This window comes from Ambystoma mexicanum, chromosome 5q (genome assembly GCF_040938575.1).
Source record: "Ambystoma mexicanum isolate Mex_15411 chromosome 5q, UKY_AmexF1_1, whole genome shotgun sequence".
NCBI lineage: Eukaryota > Metazoa > Chordata > Amphibia > Caudata > Ambystomatidae > Ambystoma > Ambystoma mexicanum.
This window is the reverse complement of record NC_090933.1, coordinates 1,072,618,609-1,072,637,099: the sequence shown is the minus strand read 5'-3', so window position 1 is coordinate 1,072,637,099 and position 18,491 is coordinate 1,072,618,609. Positions and strand designations below refer to the sequence as shown.

The window sequence follows — 18,491 nt, the reverse complement described above, 5'->3', positions numbered from 1 at the left end:
AGTGCTTGGATTTCTGATACTATGCTGGATGATTTAATATTCTCCAAGGACGCTACTTTCCAGGAGAGACATTTTATATTTACCACTGCCAAGAGCTCAAACTGTGATCTCCTGATCATGGAAAGCACTGCATTAAGGCTCCACAGGGGGCAGACTTTTTAACTGGAAGAAAAGTGCGGAGACAACCTCATGAAGTGCTTGATTATTCTGTCACTAAACAACAGCGATGAAGTCCTTTTCCTATTGCACCTGGATATCGCTGCCAAATGTACGCAACAAGAGGAGCAAGACAGCCCTCCTTTTGGTAAACCTAATAGGTACAGAAGGAATTGATGTGCTTCCACCTGCAGAGGCTGCAGGCCTTGCAGTCTACACCACGTGCATAAATGTTTCCATTTGAACTTGTAGGACCCGTTTGTCAATGTAGTTCTTGCTGCCCGTAGGATGTTTCTACATTCCTTTACATTCCTGTAGCACCTATGCGTTTCCGAATTCAGTAGTCACACAGTGACCCCAAGCGACCCCGGGTTGTGATGGAATACCTTTTGCCTGTTCAATGACAGTAGGTCAGGTTTCACTTCCAATGGGATTGGTTCATCCTCCAACATGTGTATGAAGTCCGAATACCATGGTTACCTCGGCCATGCTGTGGCTATGAGAATGAGGCAACAGGGTTATTTCTGCATCATTTCTATCACTCTGAGAATCATCTGGATTGGAGAGAACTGGTAAGTGTACAGGCCCTTTCACAGGATTGAGAATGCGTCTACCAGCGAGCCTTCCTGAGGTAGCCTGCTGGTGAGGAGCTTGCACTTCTTGGTGCGTTTTGTTGCAAACAACTCTGTGGTGCAATCCAGCATTGGAACACCTTTCTGAGCAGTTTTATTTTTTGTAGTTCGCACTCGTGACACTGGCACACCACTCATCTGAATTGGTCTGCGAGGTGTTGTGGACTCTTGGCAGGTGGTATGCTTGCAGGGTTATTTTGTTGGTGATAGCCCAATGCCACAGTCATTAGGCCTCTTGTGACAACTCCATGGAACGGGCACCCCCTTGTTTCCTTATATAGTACATGGTGGTCATGTTGTCGGTCAGTTTCCTTGTTTTCCACTGCAAAACCAGCAGCAATTGAAAGAGTGCCCACCTGACTGCCCTCAGCTCGAGGACATTGATATGCAGTGTCGCTTCCATCTGCGTGCAATGTCCCTTCATGCATAGTTGAGCGACGTAACCTCCCATTCCTGACAAAGCAACCAGGGTCTCTTGATGCACCGGTTCTTGTAATGGCATTCCTTTTGAAATGTTGCGCCTTATCGTCCACCACTTCAACCATTGTATTAGGTCTGCAGTGACTTATTTTGTTGCCCCAGCTGGCCTTTGTTTGCAACTATCTTTTGATTATGAATTGTTGCATGGGCTGCATTTGCGACCTGGGGATCAGAGGAATGCACTATAACATCGTCCCTAACAGACCTCCTGACTGATATGGACATCCTGCTCTGAACGTGGGTACTGTGATGAATCTGGCTATGTCCTCACTTATTTCTCCGTGGAGGGTTCCTCCAATATGGCCAGGGGACGGCACCTACTACCTGATCCTAACCGTGGGGGCAACTGCATGAGGAAGTAAACCACATACTCCCTTTTCCGTTCAGGGATGTTTCCTCTGTCCACACAAACGAAGGATGGTCTGCGTCAGTAAGTTCAACTTAAACGTCTGTCTGTGTCCAAACCTATACTTGCCCTTACAAGGAAACATATATAATGTGTAGGGGTATCGGCATCAAAAGAAGTTGTGGTCAAAACTAACTTCAGAGCTTCTTCCAGCTTGTGGCTTAAGTTCAGCTTCCCTTCCTCAAGTTCAGAACAATAGCAAAAAGGCCTCAGGGTTCCCTTCCCCAAGAGTTAAACACAGTTCACAATGTTCCAGGGTTCCCTTCCCCACGAAGTCAACCCAGATCCAGGTTTCCAAACAAACAGTTCAAGGCCCTCATTACAACACCGGCGCGAAACCATGGCGCTATTAGCACCATGGTTGGTGCTGGTGTTGTAACGGGTCCGCCATGGTTCAATGGGGAATTACCACCCCATTCCAAGGTTGGCGGGGCGTAATTCCCCATTGAACCATGGCCCTTCCCCATTCCCATTTTCGCCCCATAGGGCTCGATGGGAATGGGGAAGGCGCCAAGTACGGTACTGCAAATTGCGGTACCGTACTTAGCACCAAGGTCCCTTTGTAGGTCCCTACTTTAACGGCTGGTGTACACCAGCCGTTAAGGTCGAGTCCCGCAAAGGGACCTCGTAGTAAAGCGCTAATTGTTTAACGGCGCCGCAGCCTTTTACGGCGCCGTTAAACACTTAGCGCCAGGGTCGTAATGAGGTCCCAAGTCTCTTAGCTTTCAAAATAGTTCCAAACTCCTTCACCATCCAGGCCTTCACCATTCAGGCTTTTCAATAGTTCACAATAGTTCACAACAATTCCCCTCTGTATTTCTCAAGGACAAGCAACAGTAGCAGAATGCAAGCTTCTTCACATTTGTTTTCCCATGGCCCTTTTCCAATTAGGGGGGGTCACTCGGTCTAGGCGCAGTGGTCAGACCACATGGTCCACCCATTACAGGCCACGCAACCTATAAACCTTGGTACTTTGTTACACTTCTGTATTCTTCAAATATATCAATCAACATTGATTTCAGAGGGTATTGCTCCAGAATACAGAGAAAGAAAATGCTGAATACGCAATTACTGCACATTCGGCATGATCCAAAATGTCGAATCCCATTATACCAAACAGGGGTTGCGGGGGGTGTCTCCTGCTCTCCATGTTCGGTATAATGGGATCAGGGGTTGCGAGGGTGTCCCCTGCTTCCAATGCGAAGAGTGCAGAAGTGCAGAGCTAGAAAAAAAAAAGAAAAAAGAAATAAAAAGGGATCCTGTGACGGAAGTCCCTACCCAAATTAGGGGAAGGAGACACGTCGCAGGGGACGGATGAGGGGACTAGGAAGACCAGGGAATTCAGGTAAGTGTGAGGAGGCAAAGGTAAGTAGCAGGGGGTCAGGGGTAGGGGAAAGCAGCACAGTGTGGTCTATGTGGTTACTGGATTCAGTAAAGCGGGGTGCGCAGTAATCACATAGATCCATTTCAGACCCTCCTTGGCATTCTCTTCACTTTGCCACAACATGTGTTTCACGTAACTCATTCTGTGATATTCACCTTTTTACACCAACTTGCTTTCACTTTGCTCATAAGTGTTCATCACTTGCTTTGATCTCCTGCTGTATTCACATAGGCTCATCACACCTCTGTTAGTTCGGTATTCAACAATGATTGCAGCTTTCACAAAAAGTACTTATAATACTTTGCATCTTTCTCTGGCATTCAGTAATTCACTATTCAGAAATGCTTGCAGCACATTCAAACGTACTTATGCCAACGTGCAGCGTATTCAGCACTCAACAACGTTAAATTCAATCGTCCATAGCAATTATAAGAATTCTTGGTTCATTCACTATGCCCATTTGCCTCTCTCCAGCCCCGGAGGCGCCCCGGAGGCGCCCCGGTTTGCGCGTTCCTTTCCCTTACACTCACTGGTCTCTTATCGCTCCTCCTGACCTCCGGATTCGGCTTCTCAGTTTCTTCCAGCTCCGCCTGTTCCTTACGTGAGCTTCTGCAAGCTGTGCTCACTGTCCTTCGTTTCAGCTGCGCGCAGCCCCACTCTCCTCTAGCAGAGGGTACCAGTGGCCTGTGGCGGTTGAGAGCGTTCAGTGTCCCGCAGCTCCTGCTGTGGACACCTGGAAAAGGGGATAGCAGGCTTCTTGACCATCACACAGCCTGTGCTGGGCCCGGTGTCCTTTCTGCCCTCCGGATTAAACCGTCTTTGCTCCAGTCGGTTCCTCTTCTGCCCACATACACCGTTTTCTCTCCTGGAAGGTTCACACCAGCATGGTCCTCTCCCGGATAGTTCTCTCTTACTGCGGGCGGTCACTCATTTTATGCACCTGAGACCTGGTAAGTGGTTTCAGGTGTTTGTCTTTCATTCTGGTTGCCCGACCATAATTAAGCCAATTAGCTGGACATGCCTGACTTATACAACAGTACTCCTCCATAGCCCTCTTCCTCGTCTCAGTACTAGAGTGATGTAAATGAATGGAAGTATGCATTACTCCCAGTTGCTTCTTCCTCATCCCAGTCTTAAGGGAAAATGGCTGTGTGACATTTTGGGTGGCAGAAAGGGCAAAAGACTGATAACCTATAAAAGGCAGGGGGATTACAGGATTTATTTTATACCATGTCTCACCCAAAGACATCCACTTGCCCACTTCCCAAGGTCCCTGCAGCCAGGTGATCCTCCCTCACGTCTCCACCCCCAGGGTCAGGATCCAAGAGCGATGGCCTTTCCCTGGCTACCTGAGTGGAAGATCCAGGGGGAGTAGAAGTGATGATGCACTCAGGTTCCTCACATACCTCAAGGCGAGAAAGTAATCCTCTTGGAACTTGATTATTCTATTTGAACTGGTAAGAATGATACAAGGAATCAGGGGAAGGAAGCTGTTCCCTGAGATTATGGACATTGTTCCTTGGAACTCCTTTTGACCAAGGGGAGAGAGGGTAATCCTGCTGGAACTTGGTTATTCTTTTTGAATGGGTTAGACCGACACAAGGAAACTGGGAAAGGAAGCTGGTCCCTGTAACTGTGCAGATTGGTCATTGCAACCCTTTTTGTTGGATTTTAATTTTTTAATTGAATCTGAATATTTGAGCACTTGTGAATAACAAGAGACAGTATCCATTGCACTGTTATTTAGACATACTTTTGTTTGGACAGCTTGACACTGGACTGACCCATTCGTTTTTGGTTGAGGTAGGGGATATTCCTCCTACAATAGGGGTAAGTGAGGTATTTTCCAACCCCCATTTCTTTTAAATAAAAGTTTGTACCCACAAACACGTCTCTGTGTCCGCGTCTCATTCGTGGCTCCTCATAGTACCATGAACAAGAGCGTCTGGTTCTGTCCAGAGATGGTCTTACTATAGCCTTATTAGAGCCTCTGATGTCGGGAAGGATGCCCCCAGGTAGGGTATGTTTACTTGGTTAGTAAACATCCTAAAAATAGATCAATACAAAATAAAAAACACCACTTGGTGACTGGTCCTTGGAGTGATCGGCTTCAAGGCGAGCAGACAAAGAAGAGGCAAGAACGCTCCTGTTCTGGGAGGCTAGACCACACTCTGCAATTGGCAGTTTCCTTTGTATAAAGAAGCCTGTCCAATGGAACATAGGCAGAGCAGGTTAGACCCTTACCATAGGGGGAACAGACTGTCTCCAACTTCAGGGAAACAGGAGTCTGCATCTTTGCTCTAGTTTCCTGTGGGGAGACTGGTGGACATCAGATGAAGTGTAGACATGTGCCACTTTAACCTACCCCTCTCTTAAGCTTTCTGTGGCTAAGCCTAGGGAGAGAGGCCATTTTGGGGTATTTGTCCTTTGCCTGAATAATGTGGGAAACAAATATATAGGGAGGCCATTGCCTGGAGGGAAAGGTTGACTAATCTCTACCCCACAACTGACTGCAGCATACCAGCCCTTTGCCACCCTCCCCGGCACCCACACTTAAGTGAGTGGTAGACAGGATACTTTTGGGAAAGAAGGGGTTTGGGAGAGGTACAAATCCAGCGTGTGGTGGGGTCTTCACATTGGTGGCAGGGGGGGGTGAGGGTTGATATTTTACAAAAGCCTAATCAACATCATGTTGAAAAAGATTGAGCAGGAACAAACACTTCTTCCCAGCACCCTGCGGGCCACTACATGCGTACATAATTTGTCACAGTTTAGAGGATTTTAAGTCTTGCACCAATTAGGCACTAACCGGTTGCAGAAGGAGGAGAAATAGGTTTTGTATCAGAAGTAACAATCTCAGATCCAATAACACCTCAAGGGAAAGCATTACTTCACAACCATTTAGTGAACACTCCTTGTGATAGCAGCTTTCCTGATCAATTAAATACAGCCGCTCTTGCATCTTGTCATGCGCACTAGATATTTGTGACATAAGATGTTCAGAGCAGGCAACATAAATGCATAAATGTCCCTCTTGAGGTTGACAGTCACCGGCTGGATGTAATGTTCATTTTTATAGCGCACCTCCTCTGCTTCCATGCCCACCCCATTACAGATTGAAGCAGTTTATACTCACTTGTGTGTACTCACCGGTTTCTGTTCAAATTAAATACATAGACATTCCCTTGGTGGTCTCCAGCAAGAAAACTGTCTCCTGTACTATCAAAGGCCACATGTAAAAACCGTATTGTTTTTGAATGATAAGATGTTGCGCTATGGATAATATTCACAATGACACTGAAAAGAGAACACAAACAAGTAATTAAAATTGAAGCTCATACAATTACAATTTAAATTAGATTACCTATAGTGTTTATAAACATTATTCGAAGCTTAAATGTTCCAAATAGCGCATCAGTATTCATCTATGTAAAATATTGACTTTTTATTTTATAGCTACCAAGGAAGTCTTAAAAACTACTAAATAAAATCTCTATTGCACTCAACGAAGTAAGAAGGAGTGGATAATTCTAATAAACCACGGGCTAAAAAAGTCTACACAATGTAAAATCAGTGCATTTTTAGTTTTCCCATACTTTAAAAAAAAAAAAAGATCTATGCAGAAAGAAAGGCATGTTAACCCCTCTATGTGTGATCAACACCAGTTTAACAACCTACCTGAACATTACATTCTTTGTTGAACCAGATGCAGTAGGAGGATGGGGTTTACTAAAGTAATGTTGCACATATTTAAGTAGAGCATCTTTCACATATGAATACCTTTTTGTGTTGGTTTAGACAAGAGAATTATTACACCGTCAAGCTACACTGGACTGAGGGCCTCATCACAAGTTGAGTGGTAGACTTTAAATCCGGCAGTAATGGTATTAAACCACCAATACGGCACCACCAGATCACGAGTCTGCGCAAATACTGCCAGACCCAAAAAGGCACCGGTGCTATTACTGCCGGCACAATTACAGCCAGCACCAATAGCGCTGACAACACAAAGCGCAAATACAGCTGTATCACAAGTGCAATCTCTGCAGTATTAGCGCCAAAAACCGGCGATAATACAGCAGAGAATTACCTCCAGCCTTCAGCAAAGGTGTCCACTCGTCAATATAATGCATCTTCCCCAACAAAATGAAATCTAGTTGACACTGAGATTTAGATGCACTTCACTTTAAAGCATGGAGACAATGCAGTGTTTTACAGTAGCAATACTGTAATTATGCCTTATGTAACCTATTACGTTTTTAGAAAAGGAATTGAAAGCCATTTAAAAATAAAAATAACTAACATCTACTGGTCTTTGGCAGACAGGATACAGTTAGCTTAGTAACAGTATTATCCCGATTATTTCTGGTTTGCAATTATTTGAAAAATAAAATGTGCATAGCACTCCCACGCAGGCCTTTTTTGCACGAGTGAAGGGGAGGATTTCTGCTGCACAACTTTCTCCATTAGCCCCTTTGAACTTGCAGTGAACAGAGAAAAGAGGTCGTAGAGAGCCCTGAAGGCAAGAGAGGAATGCAGGGTGAACTGTGCTTTCATTGAACAGGGTAACTTAAATAGCTAACTTTTCTACACAAGTGACAATTTAATTAGTAAACCTACACTAATTGCATAGCAAATTGCTCTGCGACACTGCTTATTTTATGCCTTGCACCCTGAACAGCATGTTCACCTGTGTCACAGCTGTCTGCCCATGTGCAGTAAACCCTCAACATGCTAGAGAACCCCCGCCACAAAGTCACTGTGTGCATTTACAGAACAAGTAATCAATGGCATAATATACAAATGATGCACACTCATCACCCATACACATTGCATGGCCCGGATGAACACAACAATGCCCACAGCTAACAATTGTCATATACACTGAGACTGCAGACCCATGCATGAGACAAATATTACATGCAGGTGACATCGGATATCCGAAGCTGGCGTAGCTGGGGAGCCCTGTGACACATGTACACCACATGAGACCGCCTACAACCATGTCCACCACCTGACTCGCGTTTGCATAGAGGCACCTTTGGACTCCTTAAAGCACGTTTCAGGTGCCTGGAGGGGCACTGATGTATGCCCTGGTCTGTGCTATGCTGCATAATATTTGCCTAAGGAGGAATGTGCCTCTTCCAACCCCACCCCCGCCAAGCTGACCGGCTACAACCAGAGGAAGACAGAGGAAGACGAAGATGACTACCATGTGGCAGGAGCCAGGGCAGACACCCAGAGAGATGGAGCGAGGGAGGTAGATTGGCCCGACAGACGCTAATAGACAATTACTTTTAGTTACTTGATCTGACCCAATAGACAACCTGCACAGTGTGACTAAAGAGCACAAAACACAATAATGAATATCCTCGTATGTCATTTGTTCAACTGTTTTTCATGTACATTTTTCAAAATACACCCCCCCTGCCACCACCAACACCCAAGCACACTAACCCCCTTGACCCCCCCCCTCACCCACCACCAACAACCCAGCACACTATCCCTGCTCCTTGGACCCACCACTGTGTCTATATCAAGGCCACTCAGGCCAACAATAGTCAAGACATTCATGATGGTCGTGCCCTCTTCTCTCAACCTGTAGCATCCGGTGAGCGCAGCTAGCGCAGGTGGATGGTATAAAAGCTGTCACCTGCAGCTTCTGGCGTTGGAGGGTGTTTCCCTCCCTCAACTGCTGGGCTTGGGCAGAGACGCCCTCGCACACCCTCTGACCAAATCCAGTCAGTGAGGCTGTGCACGCTTCTATGGCTCTCCTAGTCCACGCATTGTTGCGGACCATCCTCCTTCTGACAGTTTGGATGGCCTCACTGATCCCCTGCATATACCGGCTGTGCACAGAAGCAATATTCCCCCATCTGCTGCTGCTGTTCCTCTAACTCACTTAGGCGCTCCATGACTACGGCCAGGTCAGTCGTCGGGTGTGGTGGTGGGGTGGGACGTCGCCTGTGGCCAGGTGTCGGGATGCTGCCACATGCTAGCAGTCACTGCTGCTGCTTGCCCCTTGTCCCTCATGGGTGGTAGCTGTCAGGATGTGTCCTCACTGGCAGCCTGGACTGCCAAACTGTCGTCCACACTGAGCAGGTGTGCGCCTGGCGGGCTGGGCTTCTAGTGTGGGTGAGACCCTGCTGTGGAGAGATGTGGTGGGGGTTGTCTTGTGCCGAGGGGTAGATGTGCGTCCCCTTTGCAGGTGGGTGGTGTGGGAGGTCGGACGTGTAGATGACCCTGCTACATTCCCGTCCCTCGACGCCTCTGGTGTGGCTTGTGTGCCTGTAGGGGAAATAGGAGGTGGCGTTAGGAGACATTCCCTCACGTGTTTTGGCATACATTACAGTAATCACATGATGAGGGGTGTGGCATGGGGCTGTTGCACTGATGCATGGGGCTGTTGCACTGATGCATGGGGCTGGTCTGCTTGCATTTGGTAGTGGATTGGCTGTAATGGGGGACACGTGCTGGAGGGTGGGGGGGTGAGTTTGGCAGAATGCAATTGGCCGTGGTGGCATTGCAGGGCTACATTGGTGACCTAGCCGTTGACTGGCTTGTATGTTTTATGTACCCATTTACAACTGTTCTGCATGCATGCATGCTGATTGAGGGGACGGGGGGTCTGGTACTGGTCACTGCCAGGTCCCGATGGGGTACTGCTGTGCCACCACCATGGCTGTGTGGTGCCTGGTGCTTGGATGTGTCCCTTGGCTGCCCACCCCACTGCTCTAGCTCACAGGGGTGGTCTTGGTGCACTGGCACATGGGTGCTGCCGTAGGAGCCTCTGGTGGCTCGTACGCACTGCCCCCAGTCACAATGTCCGGCTCATGGGTGGTTCCACTGGGGGATGCTGTGCCGAGCTGTTCAAGTTACATGTACAGGGGAGTGGGGGTGTTTGACTCACCTTCAGCCTCATGTGTGCCAGCGCCCGCCTTGGATTCTCCAACCCCCTCAATCCCCTCCATGCCGATCATGGTGATACATTTTTCCTCCCAGTGTTTCAGGTCTAGTACAGCGGATGAGCCTCCCCCTGTGGCCATGCTGTCCTGTCGATGGCGGGACAGAATTCCCAGAACTTGCAGGTCATTCTAACGCTTGCGGCAGTCTTCCCCGTCCCGGGAGATGCAGCCGACTGCTGACACCTTTTGGCTCACCGCCTCCCAGATCTGGGTCCATCTTATCCCTGGCTGCATATAGCTCAACATGGTGGGCCACAACCTCATCCACCAGTACTATCAGCCCTGCGTCTGTGAACTTTGGTTTACAGACGTGGATGGTAAGAGATTGGCAGAGGCGGGCGTGAGTTTCAGTGAGTTTTGATGACGGTGCTGATTGTGATCTGTCATGATGCCCGCTCCCGGGGAGCCGGTTCAAGCCCTGCGTCCCCGAAAGCGGACATCCAGTCCCCAAGGAAAGACCCAGCAACCCCATGTAGGGGCCCTTTGGACAGTATCCTGGCGCCATAGGCGCCAGGCTCATTATGGGAGTGCTTGGGTGCACTTACCTGATGCAGACCATGCTGCAGGATCCCGGCCTCCTTGAGGCCTGAAGGGAACTACTTTACCTGTGGGACTAATTTACCATCCGGGCGTGGTCGGGGAAGGATACGTACCTGATTGGAGGAAGGATACATACCTGGAACATCTTCCAAGGCTATTTAAACCCCACCCGAACAGCCACACGTGCTTCGCGTTGTTCTGCATCTAGCAGCTGGACGCTCACCCTGTCTGCTCCTGCATCCTGACTTCTGCCACGCCTGCCAGCATCCTGGATCACCTGCAAAGGAAGAGAAGAAGAGAACAGAAGAAGGAAAAGTCCTTACCTGCTAAATCCGCATCCCGGAGACATCTCGCCGACAATCCTGAAAAGGAAGACTTTTATTTAAAAGCTCATCGCGACGATCGCTGCAGCGCCGCTTTCCACTCACCTTTACAGGGCGCCTCCATGTTCAGCAGCGACCATCCGGATTCGCAGTCACGCCCCAGTACCTAGGGAGAAAAAGGCAAGAACAAAAGGTGAGAGAGAGAAGGGAATAAGGAAAGCTAAATCTCCATGTTAAGACTTACCTGTTGATTCATTCCCTCTTCATTTCGGGTCCGCGCCGCATCCTGGCATTTCCGGACCCCGGCCCCTAAGGGGAAAAAGGAAATCTGCGTTAATGAACGAATAAAAAGAAATTGCCAAAAAACGCTCATTAAAGACTTACCTGATTTCTACAAGGATTTCACCTCTCATCTCGGGTCGGTGCCTGCTCCCCGGCATTCCGTACCCCGGCCCCTATGGGGAAAAAGACACTAGCATTAGTACATTAATGCATGGACACAAGGGGAACCTCTTATCAAAAAACTTACCTGGAAGCCAAGCAAGTTTGGTTCTCACCAATCCGAAAATCCAGTGAAGTAACTGGATACCAACGCGCCCCTGCATCAGAAGCAGGATGGAGAGCTCGTCCTTCCAGACCCTAAGGTGAGACGCTACGGGGAATCACAGAAGGGTTTCGAGGAGGGTGAGAGGGGAAAGTGGGAGGCCGATTGCATTACCCCGCAGAGAGTTAATCCCCTATTTTCGCCTACAGAAGGATACTTCTGCGAGCCAGACAAGCCAGATTTGGGGGCCCGGTCCAGACCGTCTTCCGAACCCTGCGCATCACCTTAGAAGAGGTCACAGCAACCCAGACTAGAACAGCACCTCCGTGGGAGCCAGGTGAGCGTTACATGATCACGCTGAGAGGTCCATTCCTCTAATCTTGAGCAGAGTGGAGCAGAACAGAGCGAAGAGAGGTCAGGAGGCTGTTGCGCTGCTGAGCTGTTGTACCGCTGCCTCAAGAGGGGCTGCTCCACGGTTGTTTATAACAGCGGAGGCCCAGTTGAACACAGTGTGTGTGTGAAGCAGTGCTATTTGGCAAAAAGAAAGGTAAGCAGGCCGGACAGAATTGCACTGTTCCGTCCGTATACTCAGAGCCACTTGTTTTTGTCTTTGTCTCATAGTTCTCATTTCCTGCCCTTATTTCGCTCAGTAGAGCACTCTATCCATTAACTTACCTACCTAGTGTGGCAACAGCATCAATCTTACTCTCCTTTCTTAAACAGCGTAGATAGTTGCTCTACATCCCGGATTGAGTGCGAGTGGCAGTCAGGGCTTTCCGTCTACCGCACACTGCTTTGGTTAGACCATTGCTCCTGGGAATTTGTGAACTCCGTAGGGTAACATCAGTGACTTCCCTGCAAGATCTGACAACTGTGGACTGTGAGCCTTTGAGTCTGAGCTCTGAGGTCTTGGAGTTGGGAGAGCTACAAAATGAACAAAAAGTTCTTCTTTAGACTCTGCTCAGAGTTGGTTTTCTGCAAAGCTTTATTTACTGTGGGACTTGTTCACTTCGCCAGTGTTTTTTGCCCTGCGTAATTGCCAACATCACACATAAGGGCCCTACGGATTTACTACATCTCTTGTATTCATGGACACAATGTCTAAAAGGACTCTGGCGATCAGGAGAGGTACTACAGCTGGAGAAGTGGGCACACCATTGCCTCACACTACTCCCAATACAATAACTGACACGGCTAGTGTGAACCCAGCATATTCTGCTTCAATGAAGGAGAGAGACACCCTATAAGAGCGTTTTGTGGAGCTGATACATCTGGTGACTTTCAAGCAGCCAAACACCAATTTGAACGCTATCAGTCCTTCCACTATGACCTCACCGGATGGAGGTTTGTCATCAGTTGAGGATATTGCCCACTGTATTCTCGGTAAGGACACTACGTCAAATGGTGCAAATGGGAGTGTGGAAAATGGTTTGAATTCTAGCTTGGGTAATTCAGGCTCCACCACAGCCCTACTACGATCTAGGAGGTGTATTCTCCCCAAATCCTTAAACTCTATCTTGGGAACTCACAATTCTTCTCAGTCAGCGAAGCAAGTTATCTTTCAGATTGCACATCCGGCCTAAACCCCAATTTCTACCCCCAGATTTGGGGATGGCACAGGAGCGTGCCCACAATCAGTTCTGCCGGTTCTCCGCAGACACAAGTAATTACTCTTTTGTGTTTGGATCAAGCCAGGCCCATACCTTTATGTTCCAGGAAGGGCCGACCAGCAGTCCATGCTTCGGAGAGGTGGCGTTGACAATGAGTCCGCAACGGGAGAACGTACAAGGGGTGTCTTTATCCCAACTTAAAGCTCCATCTGTGACTGCTCCCACGGAAAGAGAGCTTTTACGGATTGGGAACACATATATAGGTGTGACTTTTTTAAAATCACAGTCTGGCAGGTCTGTCTTTCGAAAAAAAAAAAATGCTAAGGGAAGTGATGGTCCATGGCCAGAAGTGGAATTGGATAAACAATTGGGGCCATCACGCAACAGGGCTGACCCCCCCCCCCCCTCTTGAGAAGGCGACTGTATTCGCTTAGGGGTTCCATGGAGTTGGATGCAGAGAAGGAGTGGCAGTCGAAATCTTTGGTTTGGGGCTCTCCACAAAGCATGAGAAGGACGTGTCGGCGTATGGTGGAAGCGGAGATCGAGATCCAAGACCTAATTAACGGAACAGCAATTAGGAATTATAACAGACCATGGACTGGCCTATAGAGAGTCAGTCAGTTAGGTGTGAAAGATCGAAGACTCCAATTTTAACATCTCCTACGGGGGACTTTTGGAACAAATCCCTGCTCGGCACAAACCATGGTCCTACAAGAGGAAAGACCTGGGGCCACTTTTCACCAACATAAACAAAGAACTGTCAGCGCTGTATGAGAAATAAGAACTGGTTTCTACTGCTGTTAGATCTAATGCTGCTATTTTAAATGTCTTGAATCAAAAACTGTCATTTGTAGAGGATTTTATGAGGGGTTTTGGACTAAGGGACTGGAACTCTATGGACCCTCTCTTGCCTGCATCTAAATTCAGGGAGGGGTTGGGCCAGAGGGGCTTTGTGGCATGAGCAAGTCACCTGAATCGGCCAGGGGAGGTGTATGATCAAAATAGTCCGTCTGTTGAGGCTTTGGACTCTTCATCTCCGATGGTCGACTGCATGGTAACGCCATCTATGCTGTTGGCAAGAAGGGATCTTCTAGAAGAAGTTATTTAGTGTGAACCGGAGGGAAGTGTGGTAGTGACTGTTGCTGATGCATCAGTGATGATAGGTGGCTCACCCAATAAGACAAATTAGATCAGCCAGAGCGGAGCGAAGGGCGAGAATTTCTCGCCACAGCCTTTACAACAGAGGAGCAGAAAAAGGAAGAAGAGAATGGCTCACAGTAAAAAATAAAAACAGCCATTGCAGAGAACAGAAACTGCCAATAACTCAAAAAAACATGTATATTAACTGTCAGGCTCGGATATCATTATTGATCTAAACAATCAGGTGGCTGTAATCCCAACTAATGGAGAAGTACAATTCGTCATAGGCAACTAACAGGTGGGAGGAGTGAAAGGGGACGCAGGGTAAGGGCCACAGTGCTTTACCTATGCAAGACCCTCTGGGTATTCCTGAGACGAGATCTACAGAGATTGGAACGGATCCCGGTCCGATGACGAATAGTCGGTCTAGGTGTCTTCCAGTACCCAAGGTTGCATCACAGAAAGAACTCAAATCCATCTCAGCCCGAAGACTAACTGATGCTGCAGTTGGAGGTCAGCAATCCAAATTAACCATTCTCTGGGTCCCCAGGCTTATTGAGGGGGGTACTGTGGACTCCCACTAAAGCATTCCGCCTCGGGAGCCTTCGGTTACAGGGTGAAGGGAGGGTGCTTCCGAGGGGATGGATCATTTCTCAAACCTATCAGGGGGACCCCAGGAGGTTCTTACCTCAAGTCTTTCATTGGGAAATCTTTCTAACATACCGGTTCGGGTCCAAGACTTTTGGTACAATCCGAACATATGGGGACCAGGCAGGCACCCTCAGCATATTTGTTTGAGACCGACTATTCCGAGAGGGTGCTAGAGAGCCGACCAAGATGGCCGCTCCCTTGTGAGCTCCTGTGTGGCCCTGCATGAATCCTGTCTAATCGCAGCAGCTCCGGTGGATTGTCAACCCATTCCTCAGCTTATAATCACCGTCATGAATCACGCCATACAACAAGCTTGAACTTGCGGCGATCCGATCGACCAGCAGCTAAGAATCTGACCTGCTAACACACTACACGCCTGTAAGATTGCTGAGCCCTGGTCACCCCATCGCCGCCTGGAAAATCTCCCACGGGCCGGTAAACGCAACCCGCGGTGTGAGACGGCTTGTTGGTGAGCATCCCAGGAGCTCAACCACGGGGCGGCTATACCCGCTCACTGAAAAGCAACTGATGACTGTGCCCCGACGTTTCTCACCACCAGCTAAGGAGAACTAACTAATGCCGTGACCTGAATGCTCAGGCGCCACGACTACGGGCCGAGGCAGAGGCGCCCGAGTGTGGCCCCCACCACGCAGAGGCAGATCAACCTGCTTTGGAATTGCAGCCCCAGCACAGCCTCCTCCAACACCGCTGAGGGTACGTTGACTGCCGTCTGGCGGGAGCATCGGCCCATCATCGAGAGTCGGCGGAAGGAGTGCAGCAACCAGCCTACCCCCCTGCGGACCCCAACGGCGAACAACATCCCACGGAGAAGACGAAGGAGAGAAACCCTGTCTCCCGACACTGTGGTAATCACATCCCGCGGTTGCGATGTATAACGCCCCCCGTCCAGTTCGGCGAGAGAGGCCACAAGCGTGGAGCGCACCGTACCCTATACGTCACATAGCCCCAACGACTCCAGGATTCTCGATCACATGAGTAAAAGTTCAAACTGTAATCCGGCAGCAAACCTACGCAAAAGGTCCCCGCGACAATCTGCGATAAACACAACAGCCAGAAGGGAACCGACCTCCAGAACTAAAGGTATTGCCATGGGGCGAACCCTACCATTGATAAATTCCATGAAAAGCGGTGATGAGTTCCGCCCCTATTTTTCATATTAACACAATTGCTCAGTTAAACCGCGGAACTCCATACTGCCTCAAAGTCGTAGAAAAGCAATAGGTTCTATGTGACAAGATACTCGCCTCCTCCGACAGTCATACTCGGGCCACGCTAGGAGAGGCATCGAGGCAAGCAGCAAGCGGTGTGCAGCTGGCTACACAGTCCATCCGGCGATACCCGCAAAGTAGAACGCCCAGAAAGAGCACAGCAGGATTAACGTAGCATTAATCCACCTTTGGACCGCGAGGACCACAGAAGCACTATCCGCCCAGATCATAACAAGATAGAGACCAACTGGACATAATCAAATGAGGCAACTACCCCAATCAGTGGAGAGGCCTGCAACTTCACAGCAGATCCGGCTTGGGAACGGGAGCGACACACAGCAGAAAATACTGCAATCAACGAGAGGACAGCTGCTACCATGAAAAGGTACTGCATTACAAGCGCAACAACTCACTGACACTTAAAACTAGGTGGCTTGCTATAACCCACGTCCTTCTCTTGCGCATACAACCCTGTCCTATCGACTGGGCAGGAAGCAGCATCCGAGCAGAGCCCAGGATCACACAATACGGCACAAACCGCCCATCCTTGTAGACACGACTGGGGGAGGACCGTAGAGGAGAACAGCAAAGAAGTCAATAAACAGACAGTACGCTCCCTCTTTTGCCACGAAACAAGAGACGACCAACCAAGTAAGACCGAACTGAGGGCATAGCGTTGAGATCTCATCAAATGAAGACTTCACAACTGCTCAGAAGCGTAGAGTAAACCACGAAAAGCCCTGCACCCCAACTCACGGGAAAAACAACTGAGTGGCACGAACAGCAACATCAGAGTGTAATACAAGGACACATTCCAAAGACCCACCATCTCTAACGGTGTCCCAGCTGCACAAGTGTCTAGTCCTCAACTCCCAGATCAACTCAGCACAGACCAGTCCTGTCAGTTTAACAACTTCTCCGCAAACTAGTAAAAATAAGCACAAAGGGACCTTCCAGAACCCGCGCTGTATCAGCCGCTTCGGATAGCATCTCGCTATCACCGCAGTTCTGGTATCAATATCAGGCCTTCCAACATATATCATGGGGAAGACCGACAAGTCGCAAAGCAAGCTGAACTTTGAGGCCAGTCATGCATCCAAAATACCCCGGTCTAAGGAAGGAACTGAATCCCTGATGCACGATGCATCTCAAGAAGCCGACCCTTCTCAACCCCTTGACATCAGAGAAATCCTCCTCGAGTTAAAATCTGGAATCGGAAACCTTGATAGTAAAATTGACGGTCTCTCCTCCAAGGTAGATCAACTGCAGCACCGACTCGACAATCACACAGAGCGTCTAGACATGGTATAACAGAGAGTGTCATACTTAGACGACAGCACAACGACCCTGGCGGCAAGAATATCAACACTGGAAGCTCAAATGAAAACAGCGAATGCATGAAATGAAGACCTGGAGGGATGTTGCAGGAGAAATAACGTGAGGATAGTCGGGGTCAGAGAACAGCAACTGCAGACAAGAATGGAAGACCACGATGAAGCACTATGCACATAACATTTCGGCGCCAATGCGCTGCCACGTCTGTTCGTTGTCGAAAGAGCTCATAGGATTCCAGCAACGAAACTGATTCCTGTGGCTCCACCTCACCCAATCATCACAAAATTATTTAATTACGAAGATCGGGACACGATCCTGAGACTCGCGAGAGAGAAGGGCAAACTGCAACACGACGGAGATACTATTCACTTCTACCCAGACTTCTCACCAGCTGTTCAAGTGCAAAAAAGGTCCTTTACAAGCATCAAACACAGGCTCTGTGACAATCAGATTCCCTACTCAATGCTCTTCCCAGCCAGGCTCTGAGTACAGCACAACGGGAAGGCCCAATTCTTTCAATCACCCTAAGAAGCCAGCTCTTACTTGGACAAGGCAGGGTGCAGACCCTCGAACAACAACCCGGTACTACCACAGAGAGAAAGAGCGCAGAGAAACGTGCAGTAATCAGTCACCAGAAACAGCGATGAGAAAAACAGAAGTATGACGATAATTCCACCGGAGAACATTGAGAGGGCAAACACCCTAGAGCCACGCAACTTGGGAGGCTCCCAGCGCCCCTTGCACAGCAAAGTTAAAGTCCACTAGCTGGATGTTAACAGGGTGGGAAAAGATTACGAGCAGGTTGGAGGTTGGTTGTGAAATAGGGGGGAGACAACCGGCAACTTGGGGGTTGCCAAGTTAAGTAAAGTTCATAATTTCACACATGCTCCGGTGGTGGCCAAGTCGCCCCGCGCCCAGTCCCACTTCACACCATCACGCTTCTACCCACCACTCCGGAGGTTGGCCACCTTCCAGCAGATACACAGGAACAATTGCTTTGAAACCACAGACACAAAAAACCGCCGAAGACACTGCTGAAAAAATGAGAAAAGCACCCGTACATTCAATCTAGTTACATGGAATATTAAAGGCGGCA

At 48.8% G+C, this 18,491-nt stretch overlaps 1 protein-coding gene across 2 annotated transcripts in view; it reads right to left on the bottom strand.

The window, feature by feature from the left end:
• The window catches only part of TBC1D31 (TBC1 domain family member 31), a 1,687,314-nt gene that overhangs the window by 1,607,183 nt on the left and 61,640 nt on the right, over positions 1-18,491 (bottom strand). For both annotated transcript variants that reach the window (XM_069621570.1, XM_069621571.1), the window contains exon 2: positions 6,209-6,355. In XM_069621570.1, coding sequence (XP_069477671.1) covers positions 6,209-6,355 — 147 coding nt within the window. The remainder of the gene's footprint in view (positions 1-6,208; positions 6,356-18,491) is intronic.